Source organism: Entelurus aequoreus, linkage group LG16 (genome assembly GCF_033978785.1).
Source record: "Entelurus aequoreus isolate RoL-2023_Sb linkage group LG16, RoL_Eaeq_v1.1, whole genome shotgun sequence".
Lineage (NCBI taxonomy): Eukaryota > Metazoa > Chordata > Actinopteri > Syngnathiformes > Syngnathidae > Entelurus > Entelurus aequoreus.
In genome coordinates this window covers 23964861-23985670 of record NC_084746.1, presented here as the reverse complement: position 1 = coordinate 23985670, position 20810 = coordinate 23964861, and the positions used below count along the sequence as shown (strand labels likewise).

Sequence of the window (20810 nt, the reverse complement as noted above, 5' to 3'; positions counted from 1 at the left end):
GTCAATGTGATAGAGCATCCCATTTTTTACAACCAAGGGCCTGATTTATTAAGATCGTTTCTAAGATTACTAAGCGTGTACTATTAGTGGGCGTGTTGCGTGCAATTTACAAACACTGGACGTGCCATTGAAAAGTCGTGCAGACCGCTTATTTACATGAGGATTTTGCTTGTGATATACGGGGCATCGCCATAGACACACATTTACTGCTCATTTAGTGTACATTCATGTTATCATGTGCCTGTGGTGTTTTGCTATTTTTTCAAACATGCAGGAGACATGTACTACTTTGTATGGGTTTTTTAGACGCAGTCGTGCAGTGCATCTACATTGACACCACTTTTTATTCAATTGGGGGTTTTTTTACCGTTGAAGGTGCATGGGAGGGAGGCTGCACTTAATCCGCTCAGTGCAAAAATGCATATTTCACAATTAAGTTTTTTTTTTTAAATATAAGAAATATTTAAATAGTATATATTATATTTGAAAAAAACAAACTCCATTAAAAATACTAAATGACACCAAAACACATCAATTGAATATGTTTTAATCAACCCCTTAAATCCTCTTGCAGCTATAAAGATGTATCTAATATTTTTTATTTCTACCCAGGGGCGGTTCCTGACTATTTTGAGGTGGGGAACACAATAAATAAATTAGAGGGGCCACATAAAAACGACAGACGAAGACAAGCGCCTTCTTCTATATGTAGACCATTAGGTGCTAATAATTACTGCTCATGAATTACACAGAAAACAATGATGTCTTTATCACGTATCTAAAATGTCAAATTATTTTTTAGCTAACAGCTGTTCATGTGAAAAAGTAAAGAAAAATTCAAAATGCATAAAACTAATACACAATTCAGGTATAACTAATAAACGAATGAAGAAAACTGCTTCCCCTGTTGGAGGAATTTCTATGAAGTGAAAGAGTTTCAAAATTAGTCTGAATATGTATTCTCCTGATTGCCACAGGATCAATCAGAACATTATTGCCAATCACGTTTGAAGAATAAACATTTTTCCACTCTTAACACGAACAAGGTCATTGTAAAATATGTCAAATAGTAAATCTTCTACTTTGCCTTGCTTCAATTAGCATTTATTACACAGCTAACATTGCAGTCAGTTAGCCATGAAGGCAAACAACGTAGAAGAACAAGAACCCAACTACAGGACTGTTAAGCTGTTAGCAATTAAATGATGTGTATTCAAGTAAAACATACAAAAATGTCCCTTTATAACATTCTCAAAGTACTATTTTAAAAGTGAGTTTAAATTATGCAACCAAGTTTGTAGAAGGGTTTGTAATGGACGGATGTCTGACAACAACAAAAAGTCTGTTTTCAAATAAACAGATGTTAGTTGGTTGTACTGTATTTCTTCGCACCACCGGTTAAGGAAACACAGTTTATCTGATTTGCATCCATGTGGGTGTTTTACTTGTGGATCACTGGTGCATGATCCATACCAACAGCTGTGTTTAAAACAAACTCTTTTATCATATGTTGTTGTTTTCATGCCCCTTTTGGTGGTTTGTGTAAAAACTTACTAAAGCTAAAACCATATTTATCTGTGTTGCACGGTTAATGACTTAGTAAGATGATAATGCTAATGTCATGTTTCCTTGCAGGCCTGCTACATCCCCGATGACCCAAACAGCGTTCCCAGCCTACTCTCTGTACAGCCCCCAACAACTTATGTGGCTCCAACACGTCTACGCTCAGCAGTATTTGATGCAATAGTGAGTCTACTACCTTCATCCTCTTTAAAAGGATCCTATACACTTTTTATAATGAGCCAGAAGCGTCACTAAGTTTGAAGAACAGGGGGTTCCTGTGTTTTTTGCACTTGCAAGATCTTTTCGCTCACAACTTTTTGTCACTATTAGAATTACACAACAAACACTGAATTCATCTAAATGGTTGAAAGTGGAAGTGTAAGCAAGCTTTGGTTATCTTTAGTAATCATGAGATGGCCCAAACACACAAGGATAGTGTTGTTGCATGGAAAAGCTAGCAGGCAACTTGCAAACAGGGAAACATTGCACAGATGATAGCAGTGTAAACAAACTTGCACAGCACTACAGAGTTGACCTGAAAACAGAGGAGGTTCTGGTGGAAAGAAACTTTCTTGCCTGGAAAACAGGGGCTGGATGTCCACCCAAAGATATGTTGTTTGTGCACAACCTCTTTGATTCAGAATTTTTGCACTGAAATTTTTGCTTACAACTTGTTGTTACTGTATTAGAATTACACAGCAAATACTGAAGAAATCAAAATGGTTGAAAATAAATATTGTTAGTTTCCTGTTATTACTGTAATGGTAATTTAAGGCATTTAGACCACACGTGCCAAATTCAAGGCCCACAGGCCACCCCTGGCCAGTAGGAATGGGTGATATGGACTATCACAATAATCAGAATCAGAAATACTTTATTAATCCCCGAGGGGAAATTAAAATTTTCAGCACAATCCCATTCAAGATCAGACAAACATTACAGGGAGACAGAACAGGATAACCTGCCATTTATGGTGAAAGCAATAAAAGTGAAGATAAAAAACATCCATAGAACTTTTTATCACTGCATCCAGTCTTCAGAGCCCCCAAAACACTGCTCTAAAATAACACTAAGGTTATTAAACTACATCAGATAAGTTTAAGTAGCACATCTACACTGCAAAGCTGTAGTAGTGTGCTTTGCTTATCATATCGTATGGAAGTTATTTTTCTGTCAGCAATATTATAGACAATATTATTATGAGTTTTATATTACAAATCAATCAGATAGTGTTATAATGCGACTTCAGTGTGAACTCTCCGCTTGTCATAAGAGTCATCATTATTCGTCGAAATAATGACAGTTTACGGTATATTATTTATTTATTTAAACTCATATTACTATTACTGCATATTTTTCTATGTGGCCATTTTATACGTCATTGTAAAGCTTAGTTGTTTGAGGTTAGACTGATTTCCATCAGATGTAGTAGATAAAGGATAGGTAGGCTTGGGCTGATATTACATTTTGCTGGACGATATATTGACCTAAAAATTATTGCTGATAAACTAATTGCCATTACAGGGTATCCGCGGGGTCTTAAAAAGTCTAAAAAATTCTTAAATCCAATAATTTTAATTTAAGGCCTTAAAATGTCTAAAATTCTCCTAAAATCTCATAAAAGGTCTTAAATACGATTTTGGAAAGGTCTTAAAAATCTATTGATGTTACTTTTATTTAAAACATGCATAAGCTTCAGTCTCGCTTTGAAATGTTTTTTCCTTCAAGTCTTTTGTACTTTTGTACATTTTTGCCTGTATCGAAGGTCTTAAAATGTATTCATTATGGTCTTAAAAAAGACTTAAAAAGTCTTAAATTTGGCTTGTTGAAACCTGCAAAGACCCTGCATTATTTTTTGAGACCAAATAAACCACTGATGTAATGACAATACATAATAATAGTGCATGTATATCCTTTCAAATGCTATAAACGTGTATTTCTTGTAAATTTTAACATTGTAATTGAAATGTAAACTTTTAAATCTTAGAGTTAAATAAAACAAACAAATAAAATACTTTTGTCTGTTAGCAAAATTTTGCACTTGAATACAAATCACAACCAAAACAATACAATATGTTAAGGAAGGGTTTGGGGGTCCTCAAATATACACAACCAAAACAATAAATACATTGGCTAAGTAAAGTATTGACACACAAAGTTGCACTTCAATATTAAACATGTATTCAGAGGTAGAGTTACTTAACAATAAAACAATAAAATTAAGACCTTTTTAAACAAAAAGTGCTGAGTAACAATATAAACACTGAAGTTAAGCAGACATATTAACAGGTCATATGAAAAAAACTTAAGTCTTTATAATATATAATATAAAAGTCCTTATAATATGATGAATTTCTATATCAGTCCTGTAGTTGTGACATATAGAGCACACTTGATGATACTCTTAGCTTATGGTACGATATAATACACGATATTGGGTTCACGATATTTTGACAGGACGTGACAAAATATGTGTTTTACCAACAGCCACGCAGCCTTGGCAGCAGCTGGCACAGCCCCCTCTGTATCACCTGCGACCGTTGGCCAACTCCCTGCTGTCCACGCCCACCAGGTACCTGTACCAGCACCTATAGCCAACCAGAACCACCTCCACATACAACCAGCAAATCAGAATCCGGCACAGGACGGTGCCTTCATTGACCCAGCCATAGCCAATCAGAACATGAGAATGAATGCTCAAGGCGGGCCTGTGATGGAGGACGAAGAAGAGCTGGAACGAGACTGGCTGGACTGGCTGTACTCTGCTGCCAGGTTGGGGGTGATGCTCATGATCGTGTACTTCAACTCCAGCCTAAGTCACTTCCTGCTGGTGATGGCCACCCTTTTCATCATGTACCTGTGAGTCCACTCTTACCTTGGCCTCTACTAGCACACTCAAATACTTTAAATCAGGTGTTCTTTCCGCACAGACACAGACTTTGTGTAGAGTTTGAATTTTAATGATGCTTTCTGTTTTCCACATCGATGTTAATTTACATTGAACATGCCATACACAAACTAGATATTAGCATTAGCAATTTTGCAACACCTCTAACTATGATAATTAACACATCTTGAACACCTCTTACAACATGTTTTGAAGATGTCTTTTAACACGTCTTATGAACATTTCAACACATCTTGAACACATCTTTAAACGCATCTTACCACGTATTTAATACAAACCCCGTTTCCATATGAGTTGGGAAATTGTGTTAGATGTAAATATAAACGGAATACAATGATTTGCAAATCATTTTCAACCCATATTCAGTTGAATATGCTACAAAGACAACATATTCGATGTTCAAACTGAAACATTTTTTTTGGTGCAAATGTGGGACAGCGTGGCGAAGTTGGTAGAGTGGCTGTGCCAGCAATCGGAGTGTTGCTGGTTACTGGGGTTCAATTCCCACCTTCTACCTTTCTTGTCACGTCCGTTGTGTCCTTGGGCAAGACACTTCACCCTTTGCCTCTGATGGCTGCTGGTTAGCGCCTTGCATGGCAGCTCCCGCCATCAGTGTGTGAATGTGTGTGTGAATGGGTAAATGTGGAAATAGTGTCAAAGCGCTTTGAGTACCTTGAAGGTAGAAAAGCGCTGTACAAGTATAACCCATTTATCATTTATTTATCATTTAAATAATCATTAACTTTAGAATTTGATGCCAGCAACACGTGACAAAGAAGTTGGGAAAGGTGTCAATAAATACTGATAAAGTTTACGAATGCTCATCAAAAACTTATTTGGAACATCCCACAGGTGAACAGGCAAATTGGGAACAGGTGGGTGCCATGATTGGGTATAAAAGTACACTACCGTTCAAAAGTTTGGGGTCACATTGAAATGTCCTTTTTTTTGAAGGAAAAGCACTGTACTTTTCAATGAAGATAACTTTGAACTAGTCTTAACTTTAAAGAAATACACTCTATACATAATAATGTGGTAAATGACTATTCTAGCTGCAAATGTCTGCTCATTGGCTCAGAAGGCTAATTGATGATTACAAAACCCTTGTGCAATCATGTTCACACATCTGAAAACAGTTTAGCTCGTTACAGAAGCTACAAAACTGACCTTCCATTGAGCAGATTGAGTTTCTGGAGCATCACATTTGTGGAGTCAATTAAACGCTCAAAATGGCCAGAAAAAGAGAACTTTCATCTGAAACTCGACAGTCTATTCTTGTTCTTAGAAATGAAGGCTATTCCACAAAATTGTTTGGGTGACCCCAAACTTTTGAACGGTAGTGTAGATTCCATGAAATGCTCAGTCATTCACAAACAAGGATGGGGAGAGGGTCACCACTTTGTCAACAAATGCGTGAGCAAATTGTTGAACAGTTTAAGAAAAACCTTTCTTGACCAGCTATTGCACGGAATTTAGGGATTTCACCATCTACGGTCCGTAATATCATCAAAGGGTTCAGAGAATCTGGAGAAATCACTGCACGTAAGCAGCTAAGCCCATGACCTTCGATCCCTCAGGCTGTACTGCATCAACAAGCGACATCAGTGTGTAAAGGATATCACCACATGAGCTCAGGAACAATTTAGAAACCCACTGCCAGTAACTACAGTTGGTCGCTACATCTGTAGGTGCAAGTTAAAACGCTCCCATGCAAGGCGAAAACCATTTATCAACAACACCCAGAAACGCCGTCGGCTTCGCTGGGCCTGAGCCCATCTAAGATGGACTGATACAAAGTGGAAAAGTGTTCTGTGGTCTGACGAGTCCACATTTCAAATTGTTTTTGGAAACTGTGGACGTCGTGTCCTCCGGACCAAAGAGGAAAACAACCATCCGGATTGTTATAGGCGCAAAGTGGAAAAGCCAGCATCTGTGATGGTATGGGGGTGTATTAGTGCCCAAGACATGGGTAACTTACACATCTGTGAAGGCGCTATTAATGCTGAAAGGTACATACAGGTTTTGGAGCAACATATGTTGCCATCCAAGCAACGTTACCATGGACGCCCCTGCTTATTTCAGCAAGACAATGCCAAGCCACGTGTTACATCAACGTGGCTTCATAGTAAAAGAGTGCGGGTACTAGACTGGCCTGCCTGTAGTCCAGATCTGTCTCCCATTGAAAATGTGTGGCGCATTATGAAGCCTAAAATACCACAACGGACTGTTGAACAACTTAAGCTGTACATCAAGCAAGAATGGGAAAGAATTCCACCTGAGAAGCTTAAAAATGTGTCTCCTCAGTTCCCAAACGTTTACTGAGTGTTGTTAAAAGGAAAGGCCATGTAACACAGTGGTGAACATGCCCTTTCCCAACTACTTTGGCACGTGTTGCAGCCATGAAATTCTAAGTTAATTATTATTTGCAAAAAAAAAAGTTTATGAGTTTGAACATCAAATATGTTGTCTTTGTAGCATATTCAATTGAATATGGGTTGAAAAGGATTTGCAAATCATTGTATTCCTTTTATATTTACATCTAACACAATTTTCCAACTCATATGGAAACGGGGTTTGTACATTTTTAAACACATATGTAGCTGAGATAGGCTCCAGCGCCCCCCGCAACCCCAAAAGGGACAAAAGGTAGAAAATGAATGGATGTAAAACGTCTTTTAGCACGTATTTTAACATGTCTAACACATCTACAGACATGTCTTTTAACACTTTTTAACCCGTAACAAATCTCAAACCTATTTTTAGCACAACTTTCAACATGTCTTCAACACAAATTTAACACATCTTGAACCTGTCTTTTAACGAACTTGAACACGACATGCACAAGTCTTTAACATGTCTTGAACAAGTCTTTGAATACATTTGAACAGATCTTGAACAACTCTTTTGACATGTCTTTCAGCACATCTTTCAACATGTCTAACACATCTTTTTACATGTCTTTCTCCACTTATTCTTTTTTCATGTCTTGAACACAACTTTCTCCACATCTTTCTACAGATCTTAACACATCTTTTAAGAAGACTTAACTAGGGATGTAACAATTAATCGATATTTTAATTTATATTCCTAATACTCAACGACATCGATCTGTGCTTGTCAAATTTGCCTTCTGGAATATCGTATCAGTCCAACATTGTTTTAAAAGGTAATCAATTTTATCAATACTAGAATAAAGGAAAACATTGGATTTAAGACTGACAGATTTTATATGAAGCTAAGCACTTTAAATGATAAGCACATTAAACATCACTCAAGTCTGTCTGCCATGTCTGTGGCATCATCGCCCCTCAGTCGGAAAAACAAGAATGGCAGATAGCTACGGTGACCGAGAAAGGTCACAACAAATGCAAACATTCCAAGACAATATCATAAATTACAACACAATACCTTTCAGCTACAGCACAATTACAAAAGCCACAACAAATATAAACACCACAACACAATAATATAAAGCTACAACACAACTTTAAGCCACAGAGGACGCGACTGATAAAAAAAAGGGTGGGAGCGGAGCAAGTTTCGCTGACAAACCAGGTGTGGCTGAGGAGGAAGGTTAAAAACGGTGTAATAAACATAGTATATTAGAATGATTAAAAACGTTACAAAAGTTATTTATGACTCAAAAGTGGTCACAATTCAATTAAACTTTTAAAACTTTGGGTTTCCAACATTGTTCGTTACTGTTTTCAACTTTCTGCCTCAGGAAATTGGTCCGTTGCAGAAACTTGATTGCTGTCACGTACGTTGTGTCTTTATATTGTTGTTTTGGTCGAAGTTGTTTTGTTATGGCTTTTTGTTATTGTGTTGTGGCATTTGTATTTGTTGTGGCTTTTGCAATCATGCTACAGCTGAACGTTGTTGTGTTGTGGCATTTGTATTTGTTGTTGGCCACCGTAGCTGTTCTTAAAATGAAAGTAGTAGCAGGTCAAACTACTGGTCATTTAACCTGAAAATATTTGATTGCACTTAATTTCTCAGGTAGACCTACTGTTCCTTCAACCCGGGGTCGGCAACCTAAAATGTTGAAAGAGCCATATTGGAACCAAAATACAAAAAAGAAAATCTGTCTGGAGCCGCAAAAAATTAAAAGCCTTATATAAGTGTTATAATGAAGGCAATACATGATGTTAGTGTCTATATTTAGCTATATTAGCCTACTATCAAATTGACTGTGTAGCAGGCTGACGCAAATCTTCATAGACAGAAATATTGAAATGTAATATTTATTCTACACATGTTTACGACATTGGCAAACATTAGTAAAACAGGGACTTCTCAGAGGGTGAGATAACTCCTGGAAATTATTGGCTTAGAATGGCTAAAGGTATATATGTGTGTGTCCAAGTTAAAGGCTTCTTCTAATGGATTTATTACAATCTGTGTAAGATGGGTAACGTTTGCTGTGGTGTATAACGGCACACAAACAATTATCAGAAATGCAGCCAATATTACATACAGATAATGTGTCATCAGACATGCAAATATAAATGAAATACACAGGACATAAGTAAAGGAGCTCAAATATACCTACAAACAAGGCATAATGATGCTAGCCTAAATAGCATGTTAGCATCGATTAGCTTGCAGTCATGCAGTGACCAAATATGCCTGATTAGCACTCCACACAAGTCAATAACATCAACAAAGCTCACCTTTGTGCATTCACACAGATCAATTAAACGTTTGGTTGTCAAAATGAGATAAAGGAGTGGCATAAAACACGTCTTTCTGTGGAGTCGGAGAAAGTTATACATGCTACTTATCAAATGACCAAGTTGAGGTGATCTACCTCATAATTATGATACTTTTTAATTATGATCTAGAGCCGTGGGTTGCCGACCCTCGCACTATAAGAAGACTTACTGTATGTTTGAATGTAAACATGCTGCTATTTTCACTCAACATTCACAAAAAAGACATCAAAATGGCCTTTGTGACACTCCCGTCAGCGCTAATGACAGTCAGCTGTTTTGGTTCAGATCGCTGTCGAAGTTCCAGATGATGGAACAACTTTGACTATCAAGACTTTTTGCTTTATGTCATAAAAAAGGTGCAACATTATCTATTGTTTTTAGTCCTTATTAAAGACAGATCATGAAGTTAACTTTCGTGTGTTGGTTCCATTTGTGTAGATAGAGCTCCGTAAAGAGCGCCCGAACGACTAAAAAACGTAATGTTGCATCCTCCTTGTTCGTGTGTACTGATGTTAAAAACAATATACACTTCATTGCACATGTAATATATCACTATATCGATGATGAAATGCTTCATAATTCCACGAGTTTTGCAGCGGCACACGCACGACCGCACGCTTTAGGCACTTCAACATTCAATAGGCTTCCTTCGCTGCTTAAAGGCCTACTGAAATTAATTTTTTTTATTTAAATGGGGATAGCAGATCTATTCTATGTGTCATACTTGATCATTTCGCGATATTGCCATATTTTTGCTGAAAGGATTTAGTAGAGAACATCGACGATAAAGTTCGCAACTTTTGGTCGCTGATAAAAAAAAGCCTTGCCTGTACCGGAAGTAGCGTGACGTCGCAGGTTGAAAGGCTCCTCACATTTCCCCATTGTTTACACCAGCAGCGAGAGCGATTCGCCCCGAGAAAGCGACGATTACCCCATTAATTTGAGCGAGGATGAAAGATTCGTGGATGAGGAACGTGAGAGTGAAGGACTAGAGTGCAGTGCAGGACGTATCTTTTTTCGCTCTGACCGTAACTTAGGTACAAGGGTTCATTGGATTCCACTCTTTCTCCTTTTTCTATTGTGGATCATGGATTTGTATTTTAAACCACCTCGGATACTATATCCTCTTGAAAATGAGAGTCGAGAACGCGAAATAGACATTCACAGTGACTTTTATCTCCACGACAATACATCGGTGAAGCACTTTAGCTACGGAGCTAACGTGATAGCATCGTGCTTAAATGCAGATAGAAACAAAAGAAATAAGCCCCTGACTGGAAGGATAGACAGAAGATCAACAATACTACTATCAGGAGACACCAAACCAAACACTGGACCTGTAACTACACGGTTAATGCTGTTGCTAACGACGCCATTGAAGCTAACTTAGCTACGAGACCTCGTCAGAGCTATGATAAAAACATTAGCGCTCCACCTACGCCAGCCCTCATCTGCTCATCAACACCCGTGCTCACCTGCGTTCCAGCGATCGACGGCGCGACGAAGGACTTCACCCGATCATCGATGCGGTCGGCGGCTAGCGTTGAATAGCGTGTCTGCTATCCAACTCAAAGTCCTCCTGGTTGTGTTGCTGTAGCCGGCCGCTAATACACCGATCCCACCCACAGCTTTCTTCTTTGCAGTCTTCATTGTTCATTAAACAAATTGCAAAAGATTCACCAACACAGATGTCCAGAATACTGTGGAATTTTGCGATGAAAACAGAGCTGTTTGTATTGGATACAATGGTGTACCAATACTTCCGCTTCAACCATTGACGTCACGCGCAAACGTCATCATATCGAAACGTTTTCAGCCGGAAGTTTGCCGGGAAATTTAAAATTGCACTTTATAAGTTAACCCGGCCGTATTGGCATGTGTTGCAATGTTAAGATTTCATCATTGATATATAAACTATCAGACTGCGTGGTCGGTAGTAGTGGGTTTCAGTAGGCCTTTAAAGTGTGTGCTGATTTTAGAAATCATGTACACTTCACTCAACATGTAATTAATATATCCCTATATTGCTAATTAAACATGTTATAATTCCATAAACACGTATGAGCGCTTTAAACACAAATAGATTCATGCATTTCCCAGGGCTCTGTGTAAGTGCTGACTGGTTTCAAAGGTAATGTACATGTCATTGTACGTCTATTATATCAAAATAAACATAATAATAACACCGGTGTAATGCAGCCAAGTCAGCTGTTGCTGCTTTTTCCAGATTTGTGATTGGACAAAATGTGCATGACAGCAGGCGTATGCGTTTTTGTGTTGACGTAGACAGTTTTAAAACCACACTTGTGTGGTGGGGATCGTTTTCACCTTGGATATGCGTTTCTGAAACTCTGTTGTTGTTGTGGACATGGCCAGATAAGAAGCTCACCGCTCACCGCTCCTCCCTTTGCCCGCCCAACCAGAATGGGAGCCAATCAGCTTCTGCCAAACAAGCCCTAACACAATGACGGCCAATCACTGAATACCTCCGAGTGTGGCTGACCATTGTTTTACACCCAAGCAAATCGAGCACATGAAGAGTGTGAGGAAACTCAGTCACAGGCATACATAGACAGTAACGTCAGAGATTAGAAATAAGATGAACGCGATCAAAAAACAACGCGTTTATAATGATTTAATTAATTAACGCGATAATTTGATACCCCTTGTTTTGAAACAATCTTTACATAATGTAGATTCTACATGATTTCTTTAATGTGTGTTTTTTTGGTGGGGGTACAGTCACACTACAGGCTGGTTCACTTTAAGAAGGCGAGAGCAGGCCCCAGGGCCCAACCAGCTGCCTCCCCCTGAAGTCCAAAACAACCAGGAGAATGAGAACAGAATCCCAAATCCTGTAAGAAAACTACTGTTGGTTCAAGACTCGACTCATAGATTTTGTGTTTCTGTCTAGAAAGTCATTGTGTTTTTTCTTTTTAGGCTGCTGAGCTCGGAGAAGGACAGATGGAAGGTGGTGCAGACAACCAGCAGCCAATGACTGCTGTGCTGGTGCCTCCAAACAGGACATCCATCATGTGGACATTCTGGGTTTTCGTAAAGACCTTCTTCTCTTCGCTCATACCTGACGGTCGTCACGGTGTGGCCAACTGACCTCAACTTTCCCCAAACGGACTTGAGGCCAAGTTAGCAATGGACTACTTCATGCGGTGGAAGGAAAAACTCCAACTTGACCAAAAACTAGGGAATGTTGGACTTTGTCATTGAAAACCTGCAACCAGAACACTTGGTTGTGTCTACAAAAAACAGTTTGTAAGTGCAATACTGTAATACTTGGAATTGTTCAAGGCGTGTAGAATTTATTGGCCTTCAGACCGTTTCCCTCCAAAAGCCTAAGTCTAAATGTGCCAATGGAGCAAAGAGCAATTTGAAGTGTACATCAGCACCATGAGTGAGGAGTTTAGCTCCACACCGCCATTTGTAAGGTAGTGGGCATTGTTAAATGTTTGCGCTTGAAAGAGGAGGAATATGTTTTACATTTGAACGCCATCCTTACAGGCCAAACAAAATGTTGTGAATGGCCAAATTTGGCCCGTGAGCACCACGTTAGGCCCCCCTGCTTTAAGGTCTCAAAAATAAAGATGTTGGGTCTTGTTATGGGATTATTTACAGCAGCCTCAGAATTAAAAGCAGGGATCTACTGATTGTTTTTGGGGGTTTTTAGACATCGCTTTAGATTATTTTTGTTTTCATATGAACATGTGGGATTGAGGGAAACATTTGAGGTTAGACTGGTCTATCCAAACCCTGTACCAAGACAATACAACCAAGGACCTTACATTTAGGACCTCACACCAAGGACCATGCAGTCAGATGATTTTTCTTCTTTTTTTTTCCTTTACCAGCAATTGTGTTGCTCCAATCAGATAATGCATTTTATGTGGAATATTGTGTACATGGATGCTGAAAAAGAAACGACAGTTTGATGATGCGTTATCTGAGCTCTTTTTTTAATTATTTGTAGTGTTTCCTATTAAACCAGCACCTTTTGTTTATGTTTGTGTGAATTGATTTTCTTTTAAGTATTTCATTATCACACATGATTGACATGATAACATGAGAGCAAAATAATTTACATTAATTAGAATACACTTAAATTGATCTAATTATGATTGTGTTATCCTGAAGTCAATTGTTAATATTCTTTACGTAATTACTTGATAATACTTTTGTATTGTTTATACAATGTGCAAAGACATACATAGTGACGGCAATGCTTTAATTTGGAACTAAAGATTTTATTCTATGCTATAATAGGTAAACGACAGTTGGATGATGTCACTTCCGCTAAAATACTTCCTGTTGATTTCCGGTATTCGCCCGAAAGCAAGTCGTCCATGTTGCTGTCTTCTGTAATCATCTCTGTTGCCACCCTACACAAAGCAGCGTAGAAGCAATGCCGTAAATTGTCTTTAACACGTTAAGAACATGTCAGACACATAACAGAAAGTGTAATAGTGGTGATATGTTGAATAGAACTGTCGAATTAGATACAAGGTGTTCAAGTCTTTCAGGCAGACGGGGGTCTCCCTCTGCTGGACATTTTGGGACATTACAGTTACATTTTGCATGTCATAGTAGACCAGAGGTGGGCAATTAATTTTTACCGGGGGCCGCATGAGCAACCCGAGCATGCTGGAGGGCCACATCGACAATATTTCAATTAAATTTTGCTCAATATTATTTTTGATATATACTGTAAGATAAATAATAATAATTTTATTTAACCTAACTTAATACCAAAAGCACTGCTTTGGAAATCATTTGTACCCCTTTCAGAGATCACATTTAGTTCCCCTTAAACATCCTCATGTTGCACAATGAAATGTAAGCATAGGATGAAGTGTGCATTCCTGTAACTTTCTCTAGTAACAGCATTCCATGATTAATATAAATAAATTAACATTAATAATAAATGACAGTAAAATAAGCACATGTATGACTGAGGAGTCATAGTGTAACTTTGTGTGGTGTTTGAGTTGTCCGACTTTTTGTGTGGCCATAAACGCACCAGTGGTTTAGTGGTATGCGTGTTGGTGACAGATGACAAGTTGGTTTTGGCCTGGTTTGTACGGCAGAAAATGACTAGTTTTTCGAGATAGAAGTGTTTTACTCATGTTTTTGGTGTGGTTATGGCCGAATATAAACAGTTTTGCTCAATAAAGTGATCGATATAATTCCTGGCCTCGAAGCATCTCGATAGACGGTACAATAATTGAACGGTGTTCAGATGAACGGTGTTGACGAACACCGTTAGGGCCGCTTGTTGTCACTGTCACTCAAAGTTGCATTGCAAATTACACAGAATAAATGTGTTTATTTTGTTTAGAATTCAGATGGGATTTGATTTGGTGCGCGGCATATATTTGCTGTGCGCAGAGGACGCTTGAGCAGTGCGCAATTGCGCAGGCACGCACCTTAGAGGGAACGTTGCTTGACAGTCCAGGTCTTGTTGGAAACACGGCATTTGTCATCAACTTTTCTCTTTTTAGCATCTCGGGTGCACTTTCACTCACAGGTTACACACGGACATATGCCCATAAATAACACTTTTCAAAATAAAAGCAGCACAGTTGTATTGCGCGCACGACGTAGATGTTTTTTCAACTTTATTTTGTAATTTGTGACTGCAGCTGTTCACATTCACTCACAATCACGCACGCGCATACGTCCACACGGAAGTAATACAAATAACGCTTTTCAAAACCAAAGCAGCACCGTTGTATTGCACACTCGACATAGATACTTTTTTGAATTTATTTTGTAATTTAGGATTGGCCTCACGCGGGCCGGACAGGGATGCACAAAGGGCCGGATGTGGCCCGCGGGCCGCAAAATGCCCAGGTCTGTAGTAGACAAATACACTCCTTTGCCAAAAGTATTTGGCCACCCATTCAAATGATGAAAATCAGGTGTCCTAATCACCTGACCCGGCCACAGGTGTATAAAATCAAGCACATAGGCATGGAGACTGTTTCAACAAACATTTTTGAAAATGGTCCGCTCTCAGTGATTTCCAGCATGGAACTGTCATAGGATGCCACCTGTGCAACAAATCCAGTCGTGAAATGTCCTCGCTCCTAAATATTCCAAAGTCAACTGTCGGCTTTATTATAAGAAAAGTGAAGCGTTTGGGAACAACAGCAACTCAGCCACCAAGTGGTAGGCCACGTAAACTGACAGAGAGGGGTCAGCATAGTTCAAAGACTTTCTGCACAGTCAGTTGCTACAGATCTCCAAACTTCATGTGACCTTCCAATTAGCCCACGTACAGTACGCAGAGAGCTTCATGGAATGTGTTTCCATGGCCGAGCACCTGCATCTAAGCCATACATCACCAAGTCCAATGCAAAGCGTGGGATGCAGTGGTGTAAAGCACGTCGCCACTGAACGCCAGAGCAGTGGAGACGCCTTTTCTGGAGTGATGAATTACGCTTTTCCATCTGGCAATCCGATGGACAAGTCTGGGTTTGGAGGTTGCCAGAAGAACGGTACATTTCGGACTGCATTGTGCCAAGTGTGACATTTGGTGGAGGAGGAATTATGGTGTGGGGTTGTTTTTCAGGAGTTGGGATTGGCCCCTTAGTTGCAGTGAAAGAAACTTTGAATGCTCCAGGATACCAAAACATTTTGGACAATTCCATGCTCCCAACCTTGTGGGAACAGTTTGGAGCGGGCCCCTTCCTCTTCCAACATGACTGTGCACCAGTGCACAAAGCAAGGTCCATAAAGACATGAATGACAGAGTCTGGTGTGGATGAACTTGACTGGCCTGCACAGAGTCCTGACCTGAACCCTATAGAACACCTTTGGGATGAATTAGAACGGAGACTGAGAGCCAGGCCTTCTCGACCAACATCAGTGTGTGACCTCACCAATGCACTTTTGGAAGAATGGTGGAAAATTCCTATACACACTCCGCAACCTTGTGGACAGCCTTCCCAGAAGAGTTGAAGCTGTAATAGCTGCAAAAGGTGGACAGACCCCATATTACGGGTTAGGAATGGGATGGCACTTCAAGTTCATATGTGAGTCAAGGCAGGTGGCCAAATACATTTGGCAATATAGTGCATTGTACATACATAAGAATACACTATAATTGATCTAATTATGATCACAATTTAAACTGGTGAATATGTAAAAAATACTATATTTTTCTCAAAACTTAAACCTTTCTTTGTTCTTTGCTTGTCATATTTTATTTTATTAATACAGTACTTGTAGAATTGACAGTAGTGAGGATAAATGACAAGTTCAAAGTTCTTATCTTTTTTGAGTACTATTGATTTCCCGGAGAGGACGGAGTTGTTTGCAGGTTCAAACGCAACATAAATAAATCCAATTTGTCAACACAACGTTCACGTGATGACATTTCTATATTCACTTCTGCACAAAGCAAAGTCATAAAACCAAGTATTTTTTTGCAGAAGTGTATATTTTTCATTTTGCGGGTGAAATGGTCGAGAAGAACCACACTGCACTGGACACAAGATAGTTTCCCACAAAGACCAACAGGATTGTTGTGCTGTCAATCAGTTACATCCAGCTAGTACAAATAAAGCAAAGCACTCAAGTATTTACCAGTGCTGCAAATTAGCAGGAACTTCTATGGTGTACTTTTGGACACTCTGGAATACTTGCATTTTGGTGTCTAGTAATATTTTTAAAAAAAGGAGGTGAGTAACTATAATATTATTATTTAATACGCTGTTATTGCTCTACTTCACTTTCTATCATTTAATGTTCAAGTTGTTGACTCTTTACACTTGAAAACTTCTGGTCACTACGTATTTTGGAGGACAAACAGTAACTGATATGAGCCAAAATTCTCAACCGCTGCACATTAGACCAGACCTGTCCAAATTAAGGCGGCCCGTTAAAATTTTCAATCTGGCCCGCCGGACATTCCCAAATAATTTTTTTAGATATTTAAGATGGAAACTGTAGCTGCCATTATGATGTGCTGTGATGTTTTCAAATGGCCGTAAGTCTTGAACTAGACAAAGTATTTCAATGGTTGGAATCTGCGCTTTTGCATGATATACTAGTTACTATGGTAATCTAATTAGTTACTATGGTAATATAGGTCACAGCAGCAGAGATGAGGCACAAAGCAGTGTGGGTGGGGAGCGTTTCCACAGAGTGTTTCCAGAGCCTGAAATGCGGGTGTCAGGAACAGATGCGGAAGGAGATTTTTACAACAAAGATGTTAGTGATATATCAGATGTATCAGATTGTAGGTGTTTTTTTTTACCCTTCGCGTTCCTATTTAGCTGCGTTTGTTGCATTTTTGTTGCGTTTCACTTGATTGCAAAATATGTCGATCGAGACGATGTGTGACATTCATATGTTGTCAATATTCAGTGTTTTATCGTTCATAGTTAAAGGCTTACTGAAATGAGATTTTCTTATTTAAACGGGGATAGCAGATCCATTCTATGTGTCATACTTGATCATTTCGCGATATTGCCATATTTTTGCTGAAAGGATTTAGTAGAGAACATCGACGATAAAGTTTGCAACTTTTGGTCGCTGATAAAAAAGCCTTGCCTGTACCGGAAGTAGCGTGACGTCGCAGGTTGAAAAGCTCCTCACATCTGTACATTGTTTACACCAGCAGCGAGAGCGATTTGGACCGAGAAAGCGACGATTACCCCATTAATTTGAGCGAGGATGAAAGATTTGTGGATGAGAAAAGTGAGAGTGAAGGACTAGAGTGCAGTGCAGGACGTATCTTTTTTCGCTCTGACCGTAACTTAGGTACAAGGGCTCCTTGGATTCCACACTTTCTCCTTTTTCTATTGTGGATCACGGATTTGTATTTTAAACCACCTCGGATACTATATCCTCTTGAAAATTGTAACAAACGCACCCAAGTTCCCCGGGTGTCTTTGCCACTACGCAATTAAGGAGTCACGGGTGGGACCTGATATTCAGCTGGGAATGATTAATATATTAAATAAACACAAGACATGTATAACTATTAGCCACAAAACGATCAGGCTTATATTTAATATGCCACAATTTAATCCCGCATAGCAAACAACTCCCCCCTCCCGTCCATATAACCCGCCAATATAAATCAAACACCTACACAACACACTAAATCCCACAGCCCAAAGTTCATACAACACATATATTTCCCCAAAGTCCCAAAAGTTACGTACGTGACATGCACGTAGCGTGACATGCACGTACGGGCAAGCGATGGATGTTTGAAAGCCGCAGCAGTGTACTCACGGTACCGAGACTGCGCATCCAACTCAAAGTCCTCCTGGAAAGAGTCCCTGTTCTCCCGGTTCTCCACAGGCCAATGGAAAGCACACCAAAAAAGTCAAAAGGCAGATTATTCCAAGAAGTGGCTCCGTGGCAAAAAACACTGCGTCTGACAGGTGCTCCAGGTGGTTAGTGACGTCACTTTCCGCTTCCCCCCGGTCTGATAGAACCGGATGCCTTTTATATCCCCACATATTATTTACGTACATATTTAATATTAACAAGATTATTAAATACGCCTGTAACAGTTTATAATAAGTAAATGGATGACAATAAGTATATATATATATTTATTTTCCCAGCTGAGCACAAGTTAACTGTGACTGGCAATTTATTATATATATATATATCGATGGACCCCTATGGCCATTACATTCCCCCCCCCCCAGCCAGCGGCTTATGGGGACCATAATAGGGTTTCATGTTTACCACATTAATAGTATCCACCTTACACTTATCAGTCAACCAACGAATACTGTAATTTACAGGACCCAACTTCTTCTCTACCCGCACAGGACCTAACCATCTGGGTGCTAGTTTGGCAGAGAATTTACTTGAAGCTTTGGAAAGTGGGTGCGCCCTAATCCAGACCAGATCCCCAACTACAAAGTGTACATCTTTGTGTCGTGCATTATAATATCTGGCTTGTCGAGCTTTGGACGCGCCTACATGTCTCTCCACTTCCTCCTTTAGGTGTGTGTGTGTAAGTATGGTGTGATATGCAGATGTGTGTTGTGGTGGAGCTTTGTGCACCAGTCGTTCCAGGGGTCCCATCAGATTCCGCCCGAGAGTCAACCTGGCAGGGGTTGAACCAGTCGTCTCATGGACAGCGGTGTTAAGGGCAAACCGGAATTCAGGCAGACACTTATCCCAGTCCTGATGATGGTTCCCTACGAAGGCGGCAATCATAGTCTTGAGGGTGCGATTGACTCGTTCTGTCATGTTGGTTTGGGGGTGGTAAGCTGTGGTTAGTTTATGGGTTACCCCCCAGGATTCGCACAGACGGGACATCAGTTGGCTTGTGAACTGTGGCCCTCGGTCAGACACAAGATATGTGGGAACTCCCCAGAGAGTGAAAATGTCATTTTTGAGAATTTGGCAGACCTTGGGAGTTTTGGCGTCTTTCAGGGCAAAAAGCTCTACCCACTTGGAGTAGTAGTCCACCACCACCATCAGCACAGAGTTCCGGTCCTTACTGAGGGGAAAAGGTCCCATGAAGTCCACCCCCAGCATCTCTCCTGGGGCATTGACAGTAGAGGACTGGAGTTGTCCAGCTGGCTTGTCGTTGGGGTTTTTGTATTGTTGACAAGTCCTGCATGCTTGGACGTGACTCCAGACGTCTTTCCTTACTGTCGGCCACCAAGCTACTTCCAGAATCTTCAAGAGCGTCTTCATTCTCCCCAGATGTCCTCCGAATGGACTGTCATGAAAGTAGGCCAGGAACTGCGGCACCAGAGACAATGGCACTACCAGCTGATAATTGAAGCCGCCATACTTAGATGGTACTCCCCGGTACCACACCCCTTGCTGAAGTTGATAGTGGATCCGGCCAGGTGTAGGTTGGTCAACAGAAGGTCCACATTCCAGACATGTTGTATCAGTTTTTTGAGCCTCAGAAAGATCTTGCAGTGTGCTGGGGAGATCTGACCAGTAGGTTTTCGGAACAACAAGGCAAATCTTCCCTTCTGGTGATTGGGGTGCCCGTGACAATGCATCCGGTACCACATTGCAGCAGCCCTTCTTGTAATGGACTCTGAATGTGAATCCCTGTAGTCTCAGCGTCCATCGTGTAAGTCGGGACGAAGTCTTAGGGCAGTTGAATGCCCAGGCAAGAGCACTGTGGTCCGTGAAGACATCAAAAGTTGTTCCCTCGAGGAAATGTCTCCACTTCTCAACTGCCCACACCACAGCCAAGCACTCTTTTTCGGCAGTGGAGTAGCGGACTTCAGCTCCTTGGAGCGCTCTGGAGGCAAAGGCAATTGGCCGTTCTTCACCTTCAAGGCGTTGCATCAGGACCGCGCCGAGGCCCAAGTCACTGGCATCACAGTGAACCTGCAAACTGATTTGTGGATGGGGCTGAGCAAGCACTGGTGGAGACTGTAAAAGGGATTTGAGGTGGTCAAAGGCCTCCTGGCAGGTAGGACTCCACTCCCAAGGAACATCCTTCTTCTTTAGTTGGTTTAGAGGAGACGAAATGTCGGCCAGCCTGGGGATGAACTTGTGGTACCAGCCGACCATGCCAAGAAACCTCTGAAGACTCTTCAGGTCTGTGGGAGGGGGGTATGCAGTTATTGCTGATATTTTTTCCGGATCTACTTCCACTCCTTTGC

General features: G+C 40.3%; 2 protein-coding genes across 5 annotated transcripts in view; both read left to right on the top strand.

Annotated features, from left to right (window-relative positions):
• Positions 1–13197, top strand: part of herpud1 (homocysteine-inducible, endoplasmic reticulum stress-inducible, ubiquitin-like domain member 1) — a 29373-nt gene extending 16176 nt beyond the window's left edge. Inside the window, exons 5-8 of the mRNA XM_062022431.1 lie at positions 1636–1746; positions 4051–4422; positions 11929–12043; positions 12127–13197. Of these exons, the coding sequence (XP_061878415.1) occupies positions 1636–1746; positions 4051–4422; positions 11929–12043; positions 12127–12297 (769 nt within the window). The 3' untranslated portion in view covers positions 12298–13197. The remainder of the gene's footprint in view (positions 1–1635; positions 1747–4050; positions 4423–11928; positions 12044–12126) is intronic.
• Positions 13198–16776: 3579 nt separating this feature from the next.
• Positions 16777–20810, top strand: part of cetp (cholesteryl ester transfer protein, plasma) — an 83635-nt gene continuing 79601 nt past the window's right edge. For 3 of the 4 annotated variants that reach the window (XM_062023490.1, XM_062023489.1, XM_062023487.1), the window contains exon 1: positions 16780–16880. Coding sequence is in view for 1 of the 4 variants with exons in the window: in XM_062023491.1 (XP_061879475.1) it covers positions 16813–16880 (68 nt within the window). In the remaining 3 variants the exon portion in view is untranslated. Of the gene's footprint in view, positions 16881–20810 lie in introns of all 4 variants that reach the window. The other variant, XM_062023491.1, reaches the window with a different exon arrangement.